The following is a 21,627-nucleotide window of genomic DNA, read 5'->3' on the forward strand; positions in this document are numbered from 1 at the left end:
AGGTAAATGTACCTTCAAGAAATAACTTGTTTTTTGTTATGTTTGTAACATGTTTATAATATTAATATGTTTTCAAAAGGAACAAGCATTCAGAAACATTTCTTTCTTCCGCAGCCTCAACATCATCATTTGTCTTAAAATAACAGAGGACATTGATGATGAATGTGATTTATCTGATCAATCAAAATCAATCAAACTTTATTTGTAGAGCACATTTCAGCAGCAAGGCATTTCAAAGTGCTTTACATCAAATCAAACACAAAAACTCAATGCAAAATAGAATCAACAATCAAAACACAACTTTAAATCAGGCTCCATCAATAAAATTGTAATTGATTACGTTTCAAATAAAACTCTAAACAAGTGGTTTTTAGTTGAGATTTAAAGGAAGTCAGTGTTTCAGCTGTTTTACAGTTTTCTGGAAGTTTGTTCCAGATTTATGGTGCATAGATGCTAAATGCTGCTTCTCCTCGTTTGGTTCTGGTTCTGGGGATGCAGAGCAGAACCAGAACCAGAACCTGAGAGGTTCTGGAAGGTTGATACAACAGCAGCAAATCTTTAATGTATTATGGTGCTAAACCATTCAGTGATTTATAAACTAACAACAGTATTTTAAAGTCTATTCTTTGAGCTACAGGGAGCCAGTGGAGAGACTTTAAAACTGGTGTTATGTGCTCTATCTTCCTGGTTTTAGTCAGAACGCCAGCAGCAGCATTCTGGATCAGCTGCAGCTGTTTGATTGATTTGTTGGACAGACCTGTGAAGACGCCGTTACAATAATCAATACGACTGAAGATAAACGTATGGATGAGTTTCTCTAGATCTGGCTGAGACATTAGTCCTTTAATCCTGAAAATGTTCTTCAGGTGATAGAAGGCCGTCTTTGTGACTGTCTTTATGTGGCTCTGAAGGTTCAGGTCAGAGTCCATCACTACTCCCAGATTTCGGGCTGATCGCTGATTTTTAGTTGTAATAACTGAAGCTGTGCACTGACTCTAGATCTATAACTCTAGATCTATAACTCTAGATCTGTAAGTCTAGATCTGTAACTCTAGATCGTTCCTCTTTAGGACCAAAAATAATAACTTCAGTTTTGTTTTTGTTCAGCTGGAGGAAGTTTTGGCACATCCACACATTTATCTGTTCTAAGCATCTGTTCAGTGATTGGATGGGGTCAAAGGTCACCTGGTGACATTGTAATGTAGAGCTGTGTGTCATCTGCATAGTTATGGTAGCTGATATTATTTCCTGTTATAACCTGAGCCAGTGGGAGCATATAGATATTGAATAAGAGGGGTCCTAGGATTGAACCTTGGGGTACCCCACATGTGACCTTTGACCTCTTTGATGAGAAGTTTCCAATTGAAACAAAAAAATCCCTGTTCTTTATGTAAGATTCAAACCAGTTAAGCACTGGACTGGAGAGTCCGACCCAACTCTCCAGTCGATTCAGTAATATTTCATGGTCAACACTGAGGTCCAACAGAACCAGCACTGTGGTTCTCCCACAGTCCGTATTTATATGGATGTCATTGAACACTTTGACAAAGCCAGTTTCTGTGCTGTGGTTACCATGGAAACCAGACTGGAAGGAGTCAAAGCGGTTGGTTATCGTTAGGAAGCTATTTAACTGTTTACACACAACTTTTTCAATAACTTTGCTGATGAATGGGAGGTCAGAGGTCAGAGGTCAGCCTGTAATTCTGCAGTAGTGATTTGTCTAGATTGTTCTTTTTTATCAGTGGTTTGATTACTGCCGTTTTCAAAGCCTGGGGGAAAACGTCTGATGAGAGCGATGAGTTTACTATTTGGATCAGATCAGTAGCAACAACAGGCAGAACTTTCTTAAAGAAATGTGTGGGTAGAACATCCAGACAGCAGGAACTGGAGCTGAGTTGACTTATAATTTCCTCTAGGGTTTTATAATTAAGTAGTTGAAATTGGGTCATTTTTCCTGTATTTGTTTTGTTTGGGTTCAGCGTTGGTACTGAATTTATAGTGGATGTGCAGATTAATCCTCTGATTTTTTGAATTTTCTCTGAAAAGAAAAGAAACTGGAAAACTGGTTGCAGGCAACAATAGACTGAAATTCAGGTGGTAACGTGATAGGAGGGTTTGTGAGCCTGTCAACTGTTGCAAATAAAGCTGGAGCATTGTTAATGTTTTTGTTTATGACATCTGCAAAGAAGGCCTGTCTTGCATGTTTGAGTGTTAAATGATAGTAACGTAGTTTTTCTTTATAGATGTCATAATGAATGTGAAGTTGAGTTTTATGCCATTTTCGTTCTGCCCTGCGGCAGAGTTGTCTTGCAGATCGAACTGTTTGTGCATTTCTCCATGGAGATTTCTTCTTACCAGACACAACCTTCATTTTAATTGGGGCAATGGAATCAATTATATCTGAAACTTTAGACTGAAAATCATTTACCAACTGATGATGACTGATCAGGTCAAACAACTTGATAAAATCAGGTAAGTATCCTCAGTAATAACAGTATTATTACTTATTTGAACATTAACTAATGTTTACAAGTGAAACCAATAAGGAAACTTTCTATCCCAGGATGGACGACGACTTTCGGATGATGTTCCTGTTCCAGAGGATCAGCTACTCAGAATTTATTAATAAGTACAATGATGAGCTTCCTGAGATGCTGCAGATTCTTGATGAGATTGAGCAATGTGCTGTTCAGTTAGACAAAATGAATAAGGGAGCAAAGATCAACCCCCCACTCTGCACCTGCCTGCTGTTTTATTCTGGCCTGTCTGGTCTGAAGGTCGTTCTACTTGGATACTTCGCCTCTTTTATTACCCATCATTGTAATTTTGCTTCACGTCTTCAATTGTGTAAAGCATGTATGAATTTAATGACTGTTAATTTTTCTCTTTTTAATTCTTATATTCTCCTTTTGTGAGTTAATCGTTAAAACCTGTCGTTGTAATTTTTAATTTTCAATTAATTCTGAGCTGAGTCGTTGTTCTGTGATCTGTTTTTATAGAAACTCTTCAGGAGATCCAGATTGAGAGTGAAGGAGAGATTCTGATCTAAACTTAAAGTTTGAGCGTTATGGCTTATCATGATCACACAGCTTTGCATAATTTTACTTCAATATAGTTTTTATTTTCAGTGAGTGACGTATGAAATGTACTCAACATTAAATCAGTAGAGGCAACAATGTAAAGGATCATATTTCTAACAAAATCCTTTGTTCATAATCTCAATAGAAAATTGAGTTAGAGCATCAAACGGAAAGGAAAATGGACTTTCTAAAGTACACAGAGCTTTTCCTGTTGTACTAATACTCTTTATAATGAAGCAGAGCAAACATATAAACTGAAGTAATGGATCAGTTTGTACAAACTGTCTGAACTGAACCAGCCATTAAAAGAATGGAGACTCGTCACCAAAAACAGCCTTGAACATATTAAAAACTGGACCGTATCTATTTTGGATCGTTTCTCTTGGAACGGTCATGCCGGTGTTGTCCACAGTGTAGGAATACTGCCAGCTCAGACGCTCCTCCTGCATTACGGCATTTCTGGGTGATTTTCCCAGGCAGGCGGCCAGGTGGACGGTGGCTTCATGATTTGTAAGTAAGAGCACCAGAGAAATGGCCAACGTGACGATGAAGAAGGGCACTCTGCCGATCTCGGGGGCGAGGTACGGGACGAGATACCGGTTGGCTGTTGGAGTACCATAACATTCTCGTAGTGCAATGAAATCTGCGAACGCAGGGTCTCCTTCTTTTGCTACCGGACTAACCATGATGTTAGGGATTTCTTGACATCCAGCGTCCCTCATAGAGTTCCATCTAGAGGGCAGATGTAAAGGTACATGGACATCACGAGAAGTCTCAGGAGAACAATAGCATAGGCCTGGATTGGCACATCCAAACAGCCGGTGGTCAGGCTGGATGCTTCCTGTAGCGATGCTGTAGGCCGCTTCAGGATACAGGAGGCAGTTCCAGGGAGAATACAGCAGGACGTCTGTGATGGACGGCAGAGGCATCAGACATCTGGCAGGAATCATTCGGTTCTCAATCGATCCATGAGCCAAGAAAACCAGTTCGATCTTCCTCCACTTCCAATCCTCCTCTGTCTTCTGCTCCGCCTCCTCATACAGCTTCTGCTTTATGAAGTTTCCCAGATTTACCAGATGGCAGAAGACATCAGACCCTGCGTTGTCAATCAACCACTGTTTAACCTCTGGGTAAGGAGAGTTTTTAATTGCATAATCTATCAGCTCTCTCTTCTCATCTTGGTTCCTGTTTTTCTTCTCTATGATGAATTTGATTCTGGAGAGCTTTCTGAGAGATTCCCTGTGGGGAAAAAAATAGGAGAGTAACATTTTAAGATTTATTTCTCAACAACATTCTGACTGCTTTTGAGGAAGCAGCTGACCAACATACTCAATAGTGTTGAACTGCTCCCTCAGCTCCCTGGTGACCTTCAGGATCTCCTCAGCTCTGCTCCTCAGAGATCGACTGGCTTCTGTCACATAGTTCTTCTTGATCAGATCATTCCAGCTGTCAACTGCTTCTGGAAGGAAGTATGCCATCGCCCCTGCCCCTGCAAGCTGAGGATCAGCATATCAGTACAGCACTGGGCAGATACCATTAGGTCTAGTCAAAGTAAGGCGATTAAGCTTTCACTCAGAAACGGAAGCAACCACACTGTTATTAAGTATGAAACAGAGACAAAGCCAAACAGCAAACTGTGTGATAATCTGAGTCCAGGGATCCAACACGTGTTCATCCAGGAGGACTGAATGACTTGATGCCACCTGCTGGGTCTCTTTAACTAGAAAACTTTTTAAACTGATTTAAATAACTAAAATTAATTGGAATTGATGGATGATTAAATTGAAATAACCTTTTCTGTAAAGTCCATTGAGATAATGTGTCGTGAATTGATGCTACATCTATAAACTCATTTTAATAAGTAGATGAATCATATATTTGATGTGATGTAACTGCAGTAAAAGTCTTACTATGATGCCTCCAGAAAGAGCACCAGGTCCAAATGTGGCCATGAAGCCCAGGCTCTTTGATCCAACTTTCAGGTTGAACATCAACAGAACAGCACAAACAGACACCAGGATGGGTGAAAAACCCAGCTGTGGTCCACACATGTTTACTCCATTAGCAAAACTGAACTCTATCTGGTTTGTAAGCAGATGGTTCATGTTGGACATGTCCAGTTCTCTGTGTCTCCCCACAGCCATCAGAACATCAGCCAAGACATGATTATCCAGCTCTTTAGGATCCAACATGGAGTTCTGCCTCTTCTTCTCCTTCTTCAGTTTCTCAAACAACTCCTGAATCATGGTCACTTTCTCGTTGCTTCTGTTTAAAATATCTCGAGCCTCACTCAGTATTTTCTTAGAATATTTCTCTTCAGTTTCACTGGAGCAAGCACAAGCAACAGCACCGCCACCAGTATACGCAGCGCCCAGTGCTAAGAGAGGAGTAGCTAATCCACCGGTGAGCACGGAGGCAGCTCCAACTCCAACCAGGAGGGCTGATCCCATCACTCCAGCTGAGGCACCAAGAAATTTAATAGCATTGGCTTGTTCCCTTTCGGACTCCAGCCTCCCTGCTAGTTTCTTCAGCTTGTCTGCATAATTCTCCCCCTGCGTGATCCAGGAGAAAATCTCCTTCACCAACTGGTCAGCTGTAGCCATCACAAAGAGAGAGATGTCACAGGAATCTGGGAGAAAAAAAAACATTCAGATATGTCATTTCCTGGGTGAGGAAGACGGGAAAAACTTCAGAAAACATGAACCAAAGGACGTTTGGGTCAAATCAGAGAGTCAAGATTGTTGTTCCATTATTTCAACACGGTTAAATAACACCAACACTTAACCTCTCTGATTCACACTGGATCAAATTATCAAAACAGAATTAGACAACATCATATGTTGCAGGATAATTCTTAAACAGTGAAAGCTGTAAAATTGGAGTCAGTCCAGAACCTTTATGTGGTAACAGTACCTCTGTTGGACCGCTAGAGGGAGCTCACACGCCACCAACGGACTGTGCTGCACAATGACAGAACAATCTCATTCAAACGTCTCAGTGAGTTGTTTTAACGTCTCAGCGGTTTGGTTGTCTCATGATTCCTGTGATGAACCCTGAAGAGTTGCTGCGCCGATTTCTCCCCCTGCTGGTCAGAGCAGGACTCTGCAGCTTTCACAAATAATCAGAGAAAACTGAAAGGATTCAAGTTTCTCTGTTTCCACAGCGGCTCAGATTCTTAATGATCTGCTCAGAAAACCTATTTTCAGCCTCTGTAATGTGAATATTATGAAACAATTAATCTGATTAGAATCAATTATTGAAATAACTGTTAACTAATTGAACAGTCGATTAGTATTAGCTTAACTCCAAAAAGGGTCAATTCCTGAAAAAACAGAGCAGTAATTAAGCCAAAATATAAACATTTTCCTTTTAAGATAAAACAAACTTGTCTATAATTATGTTCTACCAAAACATAATTTTAGCTTCACTTGGTTCAAATTTTGTAAATCTCTCATTAATCACCTTTTGATATAAAATTGTTACTCAGTTAATCACAAAAAACCATCAACAGTTCAAACAGGACTGATCTTTTGATATGTTGATGTGAGACTTTGTTATTTATCTGCAGATGCATCCTTTGCTACTAATGATTAAGCATAAACAAAAAAAATTGTTACCGCTTTGCAAGCAATAAAATGTTTATTTTTTAATGTATCTCAAACATTGTATAAAATAAACAAAAACATCTGTAGAACGTGCCAATTATCAAATTAAAAGATTAACTGATAAGTAAAATAATTGTTAACGGTAGAAATTTGTAGAAAAGTGATCCGTAAACTGTTGTAGATCCAAACATAATTAGTGTTTTTCACATTTAAAGTCAGATTTTGAAGTTTGATTGTTTTAATTTCCATCCATCCTCCATTTTCTTACACCCTTCTTCCCTAATGGGGTCGGGAGGGTTGCTGGTGCCTATCTCCAGCTGCGTTCCGGGCGAGAGGCGGGGTCACCCTGGACAGGTCGCCAGTCTGTCACAGGGCAACACAAAGACATACAAGACAAACAACCATGCGCACACACACTCACACCTAGGGAGAATTTAGAGAGCCCAATTAACCTGACAGTCATGTTTTTGGACTGTGGGAGGAAGCCGGAGAACCCGGAGAGAACCCACCATGCACAGGGAGAACATGCAAACTCCATGCAGAAAGACCCCGGGCCGGGAATCGAACCCAGGACCTTCTTGCTGCAAGGCAACAGCTCTACCAACTGCACCACTGTGCAGCCCCTTGTTTTAATTTCTGTGGTAAAATATTAGTTTTTAGTTTTAGCTCAGTATCAGGAATGGGATGCAGGTTTCTCTCCAGAAGCTTCCTGGATGAACCACAGCTGGGTCTTATGAAGGCACCAAAGTCTCTTTTCAATGAAAGTTACCAAATGTTATTTACTTCAAATTAATATAAACCCGTTCAGTAAATTATAATTTTTTTGTTAAAGGTATTAAGAATAGTTTTGTCTGAAAATGTTGCCCTAAAATATGAAAAACTGTTCACCTGTTCAGTTCTCAATCATTCAGAGGGCCTCAAATGGCCCCAGCGCCACACTTTGAACACCCTGACTTACAGTTATAGACGGAGTAACTGAACTGCTGCTGTAACTGTGAAAACATTCAACCATGAACACAGATATGAAAACCCTGAGTAATAAAAGAAACAGAATAAATCAGACATTAATGCTGAATAAGTTCAGATTGGGTTTTACTCACAGTGCAGCGTCTCTGTTGGTCGACTGAGAGCCAAAATAATCTGACAGAAACTCTTTGTTCTTATAGGAAGAGGAAGAGGAAGAGGAGGAGTTCTGTGATTCTGCTGGTTTACAGGAAAGTGAAACTGAAAGTAAAAATCCAACCCAGTTCTTATAATCAGTGAAGCTGATCCATCGTCTCCAAGGAGTCCAGGAAAGTAAAATTCATTCTTTGAACAGTTCATATCAGGTCAACAAGCTGCTTCATGTTTCATCAGAAAATGTGTTTCAGTTTGAATGTTTTTAATTTGAAGAGCTGAAGATGGTGAACAGAGACGAACATCAGAGTCTGAGAATCTGAATCAAGTTTCACTGAAAGATTTTAGACTCGACCTGGACGTGTGTCCTAAAGACTTTAAATAATTATAAATATCATATTAAATGTATTTTGCTATAAATTGGTTAATCCATAATAATAAACAGATCAGTCTTGGGCTGCATTAAGTCAGTTTGAAAAGGTTGATCTTTTCACAGGTTTTTTAGCTGCAGATGCTTCATTTGCTTCACATGATCAAATGTTCACTAGAGGAATATTGTTACTGCATTTTGAGCAATAAAATTTTCTTTTTTCCTGTTTTTAAAAATGATTTTATTAGCATTTTTTGTTTCTACAATATTGCATTAAAAAGCTTGAGTGGTTAAATAAAAAATCTGCAGAATGTATCAATTTTTATCTGATTGTCAGAGTAAAAGACAGAACAATTGATTATTAAAACAATCATTAGTTTCAGCTAAACTTCATGACTCAGTAAGTTCAATGTCAACACAATCTTTTAGATTTTTCATGGTTGATTTTTATTAGTAAGAAATTATTCTGCAAGAGTCGGTTACAGCTTGATGCAGCAGCAGAAATCAGGAAAAAATATTGAATCAAATGGTCAAAATACAAAATAAATTCTATCTAAATAAATTTCCATAAGTCTGAAACTGATGGAGCAAAATCAGAGCTGCAGGACAAGAAGTGATGAAGAGTTGAGGTCCAACAGGGAGTGTGTGTGATGGAGCAGGAAGTGTGTGTGATGGTTCAGGCTGCCATCCTCTGAGGGTTTCTCTGATTCCTCTGTTACCAACTGATGACTGTCGTCCTCTTCACACAGGAAGACTCCCCGTCTTCCTCTTTGTCTTGAATATTGGAGCTCAGTCCTCAGCCGACGTTAGAGGTCCGATTTAGAACTGCAGACTTTGGATCCTCTTGGTTTTGATTCAGGATGTTTTGGTTTGTGAGAGGCAGCTGGTGTTTGTGTGTTAAATGGCAAACTATGTTTTCTCAAGGTTTACTCTGAGAAAACCATCGGAAAATTAATTTATCATGACAAAACCATTGGTAAAAATAATATATAGGAAACAGGAAATTAACTTATTTTGAAAAAAAATCATTGGGAAATGAACCAGTTCTCCAGAGAAAACCGTCCAGAAAAATAAATACAGGAAAATGTCCTCTCTCTGTTTCCGTACCTCAGGTCTGGATTAGCCTTTAGGAAGACGAAGACTAATCACCAAATACCAAATTAAACATGTTACACACGATTTCGTCTCGTCAGGGATTGTTTCTACTGGAACTGTCATGGCGGTGTTGTCCTCAGTGTAGGCGTACTGCTGGCTCAGATTCTCCTCCTGCATTTTTTCCTTTTTGGGTGATTTTCCAAGACAGGCGTCCAGGTGGACGATGGCTTAATATTTAGAGAAAGAGCACCAGAGAAATGGCCAACCTGATGACAAAGAAGGGAACTGTGAATTGGTCAAACACTTTATCTCCTTTTGCTACAGGACCAACCATGATCTTAGGGATAAATACAAATGCAGTGTTCCTCACAGAGGTCCATCCAGAGGGCAGATGTAACGGTCTATGGGCATTTCGAGGTCTCACAAGAAGAATCACATGGGTGAGCCAGGATATGAAGTCAAGAGGCTGGGATCCGTGGACGGCAGTGTTTACATAGTTCTGTAGTTCCACCAGTTCCTGCTTCATCAGGATGAGCTGCAGACAGCTCCCTGAGAGGCTGTCAGGAGGTCCAGCACAATGCGGTTTTGCAGAATCATGACTCTCATATACACATATAAGTTGAAGGAGTGGATCAATTTGTACAAGCTGTCTGAAGTGATTCAGACCAGCAAGTTCTCCAAGTCTTGATCAATCATTAAAAGAATGGAGACTCGTCACCAAAAACAGCCCTGAACATAGTAAACACTGGACGATATATACAGCTAATCGTTTCTCTTGGAACGGTCATGCCGGTGTTGTCCACAGTGTAGGCGTACTGCCCCCTCAGATACTCCTCCTGCATTACAGCATTTCTGGATGATTTTCCCAGGCAGGCAGCCAGGTGGACGGTGGCTTCATATCCTGCGAAACAGAGCACCAGAGACATGGCCAACGTGACGATGAAGAAGGGCACTTCGTCGATAAAGGGAACGAGGAACGGAATGAGATACCGGTTGGCTGCTGGTTCACCAAAATGTGCTGCTAGAGCAGTGAAAGCTGCAAACGCAGCGTCTCCTAGTTTTGCTACAGGACTAACCATGATGACGGGGACAGATTGAAATCCAGTGTTTCTCATTGAGTTCCAGCTATGAGGAAGGTTAAATGCTGCATGGGCTGCTGGAGGAAAAGGACATAGGTCTGAATTGGTGCATCCAAACAGCCGGTCGCCAGGCTGGATGCTTCCTGTAGCGATGCTGTAGGCCGCTTCAGGATACAGGAGGCAGTTCCAGGGAGAATACAGCAGGACGTCTGTGATGGACGGCAGAGGCATCAGACATATTGCAGGAAGACTCCAGTCCACAATCGATCCATGAGCCAAGAAGACCAGCTCAATCTTCTTCCTCTCCCAATCCTTCTTCTTCTTCGCTGCTTCCTCATTCAGCTTTTGTGCTATGAATTTGGTGAGATTTACCAGATGGCAGAAGACATCAGACTCTGCGTTTTCTCTCAACCACTGTTTAACCTCCGGGTAAGGAGTGTTATTAATTGCGTGGTCGATCAGCTCTCTCTTCTCATCTCTGGTCCTGTTTTCCTTCTCTATGATGAATTTGATTCTCACCAACTTCTTAAGAGCTTCTCTGCAAAAAGATTTAAAGAAATCTGTTATCTTTGCATAAATGTTTCTATTTAAATTCATTTTTATACTCTTGTATTTTCTTGCACCCACACAACTTTGTGGTGAAACATTTTCAAACAAAGAAGTTTCTCTTTTCCAAATCATACATCAATATTTTTGGCTATTTGTGACGGAAAATTTAAATTTCACAAAGCTGCCAAACATTCAACAATCATTTGTTAAATCCAAATTTTAACAGTTAAATGATTTTATAATCATTATGAAATTATGGCATAAAACAAGAGGTGGATTAAAATCCCCAATGTGATTCCATGTTTTGTGCAACTTTTAAGAGATGAAAAAGTAAAGTAAAATGGAACAATGATTTAATGGCATTTTATTTTGTTCTGTACAAAATGTTTAAAGTGACATAAATCTGAGGAGTTGACAGTTCAAACAGGAGATTAAAATATTTTTTAATCTCAGATTAAAATATATTGTTTTGTCATTTTCATACCTTATTTTCTGCAGTTCTTTCTCCGTCTCCTTTGCGCTGGTCAGAACAGTCTCTGCATTTTTCTTCAGAGTCTGACTGGCTTCTGTCTCGTTGTTGTCGAGGTTTTGGCAATCATTAACCAGCTCAGGAACAGAAAACAAAAGCCCGACTGCTCCTCCTGCAATCTGAACACAACACATCTGATTAGACAGAGTTAATCCGTTGTTACCACTCAGACAGTGGAGCCCAAATTGGGTCCTGGAGGTCCGACATCCTGCATGTTTCAGTTCTCCCCCTGGTTTAACACACCTGCATCAAATGGTGGCTCATTAGAAACCTAAGAAGAACATCGACCTGCTGAGGAGGTTTTCCTACCACCAGAGAACTAAAACATGCAGGATGCCACTGCACTAACAGTTGTTCCACTGATGCCTAAAAACCCCAAAAACAACTGAAACCATAAAATCAGACTCTGTCTGCTGCACTGCAAAAACACAGAAACTTACCAAGTATTTTTCTTATAGTTGCTAAATTAAATCATCTCAGTTTAAGTTGCTTTTATTAAGTGTTTTGAACTAAATTAAATTTAAATTGAATTAAATTTGATACAATTAAACTGAGTCCAAGCTACAAGGAAACTAGACTGAATCAAACAGAGTCAGGATGTTTTTTGTTTTTACAATGTAGAGAGCATCATACATTCCTTCATGTTGATAAGATGCACAGAGGAAATTGTTGTTTAGCAATCTGAAGTTAAATCTTTCTCAGTGTGGCTCCAGTCTTCCTCCAGGATGCATTTAGTTTAGTCTGGTGTGGACAGACTCACACATGTTGCCTAAACGGCTTCATCTCATCTCTGTTCACTTCTTAGAAACTTTTCTTATATTTAAAAATCTTTTCTTTTTTTTCTTTTTTTTTTAAATCATAAGTATTATTTTTTCTGTGGCTTAAAAATAACAGACTGCCTGAACTAATAGGATGTTTTGTTAACTTGGAGAGGCGGATTCATAGCAGTTTAACAGGGAGCTCAAAAAAACAACCAATAAACAATAAGGATGTAAACAGTGGCATGTATAAAATGTTGAGTAATTATGCTCAAACATTAGCTTATTATGTTGCAGAATCTAATATTTCCAATTTCTTTAAATGCAAAATCAGTTTACTCAAGTAGGAGTAGAAATAATAATAATAATAATACTGAAGTAAAAGAAATGTACAGTGCAGTAAAACTACTCTTATTAGTACCATTACTCCAAAGTTTATTCATATCAGCTAATATTTCCTGAATCCAACAGAATTATTCAACTCAGTTAGTTTTTGGGGGAAAATTGCAAAAGTTTTGGCCTTTTGCTGGTTTGCTGCCGTGATTTTAACACAGAGTTTTGCAGCAACAGCAGCATGTTTCTGTTGCAGGTGTAAAACCAGCGCCAGTATCTTCATGTTCATGCTGCGTTTAAAGACAGCTCGGAAAAACACCTTAGGAGTAACAATGGATTAAACAGTTGTGAAAAAAGTGTGGGGGACAGAGGGAACAGATACGGGAACTTCGGGAGCCCCTACTGCATCATGTCAGGATAGGAATAATAGAAAGTTGGCCACTCTGAGGTAAAAATAATAAAAAACAGCTTCCAGTCCTGGGGGGCCCGGCTGACTGTGGGGAAGCGATGCCCCCCAACGCCACCAGGTCTGTTCCTACTACTGTTAGATTATTACTTACACTTCCAGCTGCTGCTGAAGCTGCTTTTTTCCCCAGAGAAGAAGCCACTTTCTTCCCTCCTTGTTTGGCTGCTGCAAACAGAACTCTTCTAAGGATCATAAGACACCCTGCAAGCACAACGTCACTGGCTTTCATCCTCCTGAACATGTCGATACGCGGTAACCCAAAAACCGCTCTGATCATGATGCTGCTGGGGAGATCCAGCCCTTCCTGTCTGGCCATTGATCTCATGAAAAACTCCATAACGTTGCCATCATCATCATCATCATCTCCACCACCAGCAGCACCACCAGGGTGATAGAAGCCGGAGGCTTGTCGTTTCAGCGACTTCATGAGGTTTTTCATTTCCTGTTGTAGACTCTGTAGCTCTTCCAGAACCTTTTGGGCTTCCTCCATGATGTCTTTGGACTTGCTGGCGCTGTAAGCATCAGAACCAACACTGGTTAGCGCACTGGTCCCAGAAGCCACAGCTCCCGCAGCTCCCACTACAGCCAGTACAGGCAGTGCTGCTCCGCCGGTCAAAAGCGTTAACACGCCCGCCGCCGTCATGGCAGCTGCTCCCCCCACCGACACCGAGCTGCTGACGACTTTGGTCACGTTGGCAGCTTTCACCGCTTCCTCCAGCTCATCCGCCAGGCTGGTCAACTTCCTGGAACATTTCTTCTGAAGATCCACCCATTCATTGACTTTACATACAAGAGCATCAGCAGCATCCATGGTGAGACTGTAGAGAGGATGGAGATCTGCAGCAAGAGCAGGAAAATATTACAGCAATTAATCATGATTATTGTCAACTCATTTAGTAATCAATTAATCAATAACTAGAGAAAATGTTTAAAAAGGGATTTGCTGAAAGTAGAAAGTAAACAGTCGTATTTAAGGCAAAACTGTGCAACATAAATTTGGTGACCATTATTTGATAATTTGAATAATTATTGGAATAATTGTCAACTTTTTTAGTAATTAATTGGAGAAAAACTAAAAGAAAAAAGGCATTCACTGAAAGACAGGAGTCAGAGTAATAATTAAGGCAAAACTGTTCAAAATATAAATAAGTTATAATATATCCAAGTTCAGTAATGTAAGAAAACCACAATGTCATGACTTTTCAGTCAGTATTTAATACATCTGACGGGATTTACGCCTGTGATTGGAACAAGTCGAACTAAAACAGACTTTACTCACTGTTTGTTGCTGTTCTGCTTCTGTTGGATCACTCTGCACAGAGTTACTGGCCTCCACGTTCCGAAAAGTCCAGTTGATTGTCCCGTCAGAAGCACAGCTGTTTATAACGGGGATCTGCAGCCAGGAGGTGGGAGGAGCAAAGGGGGGTCTCTCTCTCTCTCTCTCTCTCTCTCTCTCTCTCTCTCTCTCTCTCCAAGAATTTCAGATTTAAATTCTTGGATAGCTATTTAAATCTGAAAGCTGTCGCTGCAGATTCGGAACAAACAACTTTTACAGGTACAAACGTGTGTCGCTGTCAAACTCAAGACGTGTTTTTGTTGAATTACCTAAAGGAACATCTCAGTTCCAGCTTTAAATTCAGTTTACCTCTTTGCCATGATTCATTTTTGTAAGATCTTTCGGAATAGAACCAGCAGCTTTGGCCCATTTACTTCAGTAATGTGGAAATTATTTGAAATGTGGGTTTGTTTCAAATAATAACGTCTGCGTCTTTAAAATGATGTTCAAAATAGCAGGCATACAAAATAAAATTCACATAAAAAAAAATACAAAAATAATTTATGCATTTAAAAGAAATTATGTGAAATAATAATAATTAAAAAAAAACATTATAAACATATTTTGCAATTTACAGTTGGTGCAGATTCTGTACACTCCAGTTAACGATTAACCAAATATTAAATTAATTGGCGATTATTTTAATAATCGATTAACCATTATTAATTGTTTCAGCACTAATTAGAATAAATTTATTTTAGAGGAAAGTCCTAATTCTGTGGTCTGGAGAAAAATGAACCCAGTTCAGCTTTAACTGGTTGTTTCCTGGCAGAACCAGTAAACATGATGGTGAATTGAGGCTGTGCATTTCCCAGGATCAGACTATTTCCCGGAAAACAAAAGTAAGTGAAAGTCCCAGAACCACACAGAGGTCATCTTTCTTTAACTCTGGTTCTCTCTCTGGATCCTTTTTTAGTTCATTTGTAGCCTTAAAAATGTTAAACAAATATTTGAATTTTACCTTGGGGGAAATTGAAACATATTTACTGCAAGCATACTGCTGCTGTCAGGTTCCATGTTTTTCTGTGTATTTATTTCAGTTTCCTGTGTGTCTGAGTCTCTGTGTTGTCCCGTCTCCCCTTGATTAGTTCCCAGGTGTGTCTTGTTCCCTGATTGCCCTCTGTGTATTTAGTGTCACCTGTGTCTCTGTGTCCTTGTCGGGTCCTACGTCTTCATACGTCTGGTTTCGTCTTCCTACGTTTGTTGTCCTTGTGCTACCCAGTTGCTACCGGTTTTGAGCCCTGGTTTTTGCTCTGCCGTGCTGCCTGGTTTTTTGTGGACATTTTCATCATTAAACATCATTTTTCACTACGCCCTGGGTTTCCGTTTGCTGCCTCGCCACCTCTCCACCACGCTTTATGACAGCTGCATGTGCTGCCATAATTAAATTACAACTTTGAACGACGCTGAGTTTTTATTGGATTAAAATGAGCAGAAAAAGAAAGATGGCACAGATGAGGAGCTGAAGAGCTGCTGTAGAAAAACTGTTTTCTCAAAGAGGTGAAAGTTCGTGCATAAGAAAAACAAGCAGAGAATATCCCTGGTCTGCTCCGGCCTCATGTCTTTATTTATATCTCAGGTGTCGGGTGGGTGCAGGGTCAACCAAAGTTCACAAGTTTCAGCAAGAGGAAGCGACGCAGAGACAGGAAGCAGAGCTCAGAGGATCTCAAAGTGAACAGCAACCTGCGGCTTTGAAACGTTTTTATTGTTCTGGGTGGCAACAGAAATCTGCCTAAATTAGCAGCAACTTGTCTGACCAATCAGAGAGCTGCTCTCAAGTGGCTAAAAGGAAATGAAGAAGAAATAACTGTTGTGATTGGTTAGATTGATCTAAACTATGAATTTCTTTTCTTCTGAGTTTATTCAGCTGTATTTGTTTGGGTTTAGCGAAACAATCTGTCTGTTGGATTACTGCATCGTTTTTGCTCTGCTACATTTCCATTGACCATAAAATTGAGCAAATTGGAATTGTGAAAATAAATGTGCTTCATTGAAACTTGGCAATTTTACAAAAACCCACAGTTTTGCAAAATTATTGGATTTTGCAAAACTGCAATGAAAACAGTATTTTTATATAACTGGATGTTACTACAGCTGGAAACAACAAAGAAGAAGACAGGAAGTGGTATAAGGATGTTATTTTTTAATAATTATTGAATAAACAAACTTATTGACATGCGATTGTAATTGTGGTTTTTATTTAATGGAAACACCACAATTAAGAAATATCATTTTATGAACATTAGTGGAATATTGACAACGTTTTGCTCACATTGGTAATGGAAATGTAGCCAATAATATGAAGACAATGAAGAGTTAAAGTACTAGTTGGATGTACAAATAAAGAAATATTCTAAACATTTAGTTGTTTAAAACAACGTAATACAAAAAAATTGAAAATATTTAACTTAAGGTCAAATTAGATTTTTTTAATTTAAATGTTTTTCCAACTAAGTTTATAGTTTTTAGTTTATATTTTCTATTTGAATAGACTAAATTAATAAATAAGGTCTAAATGAATAAATCTGAATTCAAATCCAAACATAGTAAAATCTAATTATTAATACAGTTTTTAATGTGTTATTAGACCCATTGCATTTACAAATCTGCAGTTATTTGCACTTTTTTGCACAGTTTGTGTAACTTGGGTTAAATCTTATAGATCCACTAGATTATTAGGCAACAGAATCACTCAGAGGTTCTGGTAACGTCCAGAAAATACAGAAATTAAGCAATATGTTTTACAGATTCATGAATTTAATGTTTTATAATGCCATTTTTATTATGTTTAGTAACTAAGAATTCAGCAAAAACAGACAAAAAAATCAGTAGTGTTATATTTTATTTAATTTAGTCACATTTGACCCGTTTACTGTAGCTAAACCAGAACCAGAATCACTTCAAGTCTTTATGGATTTTAGATGTAAACAGTGTTTTCTCCACTCGTTACTCAGTCAGTTCTGGTGTTCCACAGGGTTCTGGACTGAGACCCGTTCAGTTCTCTGTTTGTGTTTTTCTGGATAATATCAGGAAACATTTATGCACTGAAAAAACTATGACCAAGTATTTTTGATCTAGTTTTTTTGCAAATATATTAGTATAATTTAAATAAGATGAAACTAATTTACAAGTAACTTTTCAGCAAGATATTGGACTTTAAGTGCCAGTTCTACTGGCAGATTATTTCACTCATAGCATCAAAAATGTCTTGTTGTAAGTAAAATAATCTGCCACTGGATTTTAACTTTTTAAATAAACATTAAAGGATTATTTACTTAAATCAAGCACATATATCTTGGTAAAAGTTACTTTTTAGTTGTGTCATATCTCAAGTACACTAAAATATTTCCAGTAGAAGTTAGACTCAAAATACTTGGAAAGATTCTGTATTTTTCAGAGGATAAATGTTTGTTTTTAAATTGATGCCATCCACCATGATCTAACTATAAAACTTGAGAAATCTAACGGTTACTGAGACTTTACGTTTGTCTCGAAGACACATAAAAAGAGTATGAGATTTTTTTATGGGTTTTTAACTTTGCTAAAAACTGAAATCTCAGTTTTCAGAGTGAGTTTGTGAAGAACCTGGAGGTCTACAGATATAAGGTTATAATGCTCAGAAAATAAAAGTGCTGTGATGATGGAGGGAAGAACTTGGTGTGCTGTTTAAACCTCAGGGATGTTCAACTGGACCCGACTGAACATCTCAGGAGAACACGCCAGTCCGGTTCCGTCGATGGCGCAGGCGTACTGCTGCTCCAGGTAGCTTTTATCAAACTTCTGTCCAACAGATTGGTCTCCCAGACAGGCGTCCAGGTGGACGGTGGCTTTGAACCTGGACTGCAGTAGAACCAGAGACAGGGCCAAGGTGACCACAGAGAACGGGACGCTGTCTGATTCTTTTCCTGGGAAGATGAACGGAACCACGATCCGGTTTCTCCCAACAGAACCGTGTTTTTTGGTGAGAGACTCAAATCTTTTCCAGATTCCATCGTCTGGTCGTAGAGGACTAACTGAGATGTTTGGGATCATCTGGTCTCCAGCCTGTTTCATTGAGTTCCAGCGGTCCGGTAGCTTCACGGGTCGATGTTTTTCATCAGGAACTGTGCAGCCGAGCTTCTTGGTGCAGTAGAAGACTCTGTGCTGAGGCTGCAGTCGTCCTGTGGCGATGGCGTACCCCAAATTGCAGGTGACGCAATTCCAGGGAGCATAAAGAACCACGTCCCTGATGGAGGCCAGAGGCAGCAGACAGCTGGCTGGGATCATGAAGTCTCGGATTGATCCATGAGCCATGAAGACGACGTCCACTGCGTCGCCGTGGTCCTTCTTCTCCTCTGCAGCGATGTGTGTCTTCAGGAAGTTAAACATGTCCGCCAGCTTGCTGAAGGTGCTGGACTCTGAGTTTTCTCTCAGCCACGTCAGGACGATTTGATCGCTACAGTTTTCCACAGCGAGCGTCATCAGTCTGCTGCGTTCATCGGGAATCGTGATGATGTCATAGCGATGAACTCCTCTGACGCGTTTCCTCCTGGAGAAACCAACAAACCGAGCATCAGCTGCAGCTTTAACCTGTGCATCGATTTTAACGAGACGCCAACATGGAGGACGGTCTCAGATAAACCTATTGGTGTCCAAACATGTTGACCTGGGGCCAAATGGCCCCCGAACCACAGTTTGGACCCCCAGACTCCAGATTAATCAGAAAACCAGTCCTACCTGGAAACTCTTTGTGATTTTCCAACAGCAGCAGCTCTGCGGGTCTGGACAGAAGACGGCCAGGAAGTCCAGATAATCTGGTTGTTTCTGTGACCCAACCGCAAAAAAGCACAAAAATACAAATGGATTGTTACTGACTTTTTTTATTCTGTATATTGTTTCATATGTATAAATCAAAACTTGACCACAGAGCAGAGCAAACAGCTCATATGTGACTCCAAAAATCTTAAAAACAGCTTAGTTTCTCACATTTTACTGTAAAGATAGAAAAACTGGATTTAAAGACTTTTTGTCCATGTTTTCGATGTCTGCATCACATAAGGTGTGTTGCATGTATTTATTGTTCAGGTTTCACCAAACTTCATTTAATGTGTTCAAGGTGAATCCAGGCAAACATGACGGAGTATGAAGCAGATGTTGCTGTCTAAAGTTAATTTTTAACGTCTCTAAAACGGTTTCTGTTATTTTTTATCATCTGCCAACAAATATACAACAGCATATTTGGATCATTTTATAATTCCCTTACATGGAGTAAAAGAGGTGAATAAAATACAAAAAAAAATAAAAAATCTAAAAGGTTGAGATTAATCTCAGGAATATCCTGCAAATAAAACCAGGTAAAACTAATTTTAAAATTTCTTTTATTTTGAGAACAATCTCAGAAATTTTCAGTTTTCTGAATTTGAAAAGTTGAAGATTCGCAATAGCCATAATATACGGCTATATAAATACATATATTTTTTATAATTTCAGTTTTCGGTCCTGCCAGGGGAAAGCCGCTCTGCCTCTACTCTGCCCCCTGGTGGAAGTGTCTGGCAACACAATCGATATCAACAGGATCTGTAAGGTTGATAATTGAAATATACATTTTGCTTTAAGTCTTGCAATAGAAATATAAGAAGAATCCCCTAAAGTTTCCCTAAAAAGACCAAAAGCAGAAAGGAGAGTTTGACTTCTTTTTAAATGGGCTGTTTGTTTGTCTCTGTGTCCTGGAGAGGAGGAGCCTGACGAAGTTTCACAATTAGGGGAAAGTTTTACAAATCCCTGTTTTCATGCTGTAACAATAACAGAGGGGATTTCCTCTGACAGCTGGGCGTGAACTGAAGGTTGTTCCAGATCCGGATGGTTTTCAGACTGGATGCTCCTTTCTGTTTGTAAATCCATCTGGTTTAAACTTTTTATTTTCCCTCCTTTAACAATAAAAAAATGTTCTACTTCAGGTTTCCAGGCTGGACGTTTGTGTTAAACAGTTTTAAAGGAACTTGCTATGAGTTATTTGATTATTGTTGGTCAAATTAAACTTTAAAGAAATAACTTTTCATCTGCGCTCGGTTTTATTTGTGGCGTCCCCCAAGGCTGCTGTGTAGGAACCATTTTCATTCAGTTCAGGTCAAAATGCATAACATCCCTGTATTTGATCATCAGGCGTGTCTAGTAAAAGTATCAATAAACTTTAATAATTTAAATGCCAAGTCCTTATTTGAACGAAAGGAGCAGCGATTAATGCTTATGCTGAAATGCTTATTTAAATGATTTGAGTGACATTTACCAGCACAGTTCCTTTAAATCTGATAGATTACATGTTCTATAGATTAAATTAGAGGCTTTATGTTATGATTACATCTGCTGAAGATGACTCAAAGACATTTTTATGATGACAGAAGCTCCTCCTCTGGTTTGGTGACGTCACAGTTTTGCATTCATTTGTTTTCTGTTTCGGTTAAAGCTTCGTCGCTGAAAACGCTCATAAAAACATATTTTAAGCAGAAGATGTCCACCGCAAATGGATCCTTTTCATTGTTGGTTCCTCTGGAGATCAGACTACCAGGATCATTTTAAAGGTTTCTTTAATTATGGACTTTATATTTCAGTTAATGAGGTAATGTTTTACATTTCATGTAAACACAGACTTCTTAAAGTCTTTAATTTTCCTGGTTCCCAGCAGATTATTTATTTTTTGTGCCAGTCAAATCTCTTTATTTATTTATTTATTTATTTATTTATTTATTTATTTATTTATTTATTTATTTATTTATTTATTTATTTTTTAATTGTTATTTTTTTTACATTTTTTTCAAATCAATTTCTGTACTTTTTCTGCTGAATCAGGTTTATTGTTCTGCTTGTAAACGTCAGAACTTCCGGGTGTTTATTTCATTATTTAACCACCAGAGGGAGACAGAGAGCTGCGTTTATAATGATAAACTTTAACTCAGAAATTTAATTATATAAGTGCTAATTCCAGACATAAAGAGGATGTTTGTGTGTAAAATAATAAAATAAAACAAAATAAATGTAGCATATGTTTAGATCACCATATTTTCATATTGCACAGAGTTTATTGTTGTTTTTAGATCTATTTGAAGCGTTTAAAATCAAATGTTTGCATAAACTCACAGATGCTGCAGTCGTTCCAGCTCCTCCATCGCAGCAGAAAGCGAAATCAGGTTGTGAAGGTAAAAATCACTCATGACTGTTTTTTCATCAGGAAACACAAGAAAACAAGCTGAATAAATGTTTACATCAGTTCATACATCAGTAAATATCTAAATAATGAACAAAAACCTTGAAGAATAATCATCTCAGGGTGACATA

The 21,627-nt window shown here is 38.9% G+C and overlaps 3 protein-coding genes and 1 long non-coding RNA gene across 4 annotated transcripts; 1 reads left to right on the top strand and 3 right to left on the bottom strand.

The window, feature by feature from the left end:
• Positions 1–3,382: 3,382 nt before the first annotated feature.
• Positions 3,383–8,322, bottom strand: LOC122822004. The gene is made up of 4 exons (XM_044100322.1): positions 7,786–8,322; positions 4,991–5,709; positions 4,410–4,576; positions 3,383–4,319 (listed from the first exon to the last, which is right to left on the bottom strand). Exons 1-4 carry the CDS (start codon positions 8,006–8,008, stop codon positions 3,383–3,385), a joined length of 2,046 nt encoding a protein of 681 aa, XP_043956257.1. The 5' UTR covers positions 8,009–8,322.
• Positions 8,323–8,464: 142 nt separating this feature from the next.
• Positions 8,465–14,365, bottom strand: LOC122822634. Its single transcript, XM_044101480.1, has 4 exons — positions 14,260–14,365; positions 13,075–13,817; positions 11,379–11,542; positions 8,465–10,883 (listed from the first exon to the last, which is right to left on the bottom strand). The coding sequence occupies exons 2-4, from the start codon at positions 13,789–13,791 to the stop codon at positions 9,962–9,964; spliced, it is 1,803 nt and encodes a 600-aa protein (XP_043957415.1). The 5' UTR covers positions 13,792–13,817; positions 14,260–14,365; the 3' UTR covers positions 8,465–9,961.
• Positions 14,366–14,491: 126 nt separating this feature from the next.
• On the top strand, positions 14,492–19,168 carry LOC122822636. The gene is made up of 4 exons (XR_006369177.1): positions 14,492–14,535; positions 15,089–15,158; positions 17,994–18,277; positions 18,360–19,168. It is a non-coding gene; the product is annotated as an uncharacterized LOC122822636 (long non-coding RNA).
• Positions 17,976–21,627, bottom strand: LOC122822635. Its single transcript, XM_044101481.1, has 3 exons — positions 21,430–21,627; positions 19,033–19,119; positions 17,976–18,844 (listed from the first exon to the last, which is right to left on the bottom strand). The coding sequence occupies exons 1-3, from the start codon at positions 21,501–21,503 to the stop codon at positions 17,983–17,985; spliced, it is 1,023 nt and encodes a 340-aa protein (XP_043957416.1). The 5' UTR covers positions 21,504–21,627; the 3' UTR covers positions 17,976–17,982.

Source organism: Gambusia affinis, linkage group LG19 (genome assembly GCF_019740435.1).
Source record: "Gambusia affinis linkage group LG19, SWU_Gaff_1.0, whole genome shotgun sequence".
Classification (NCBI taxonomy): Eukaryota; Metazoa; Chordata; class Actinopteri; order Cyprinodontiformes; family Poeciliidae; genus Gambusia; species Gambusia affinis.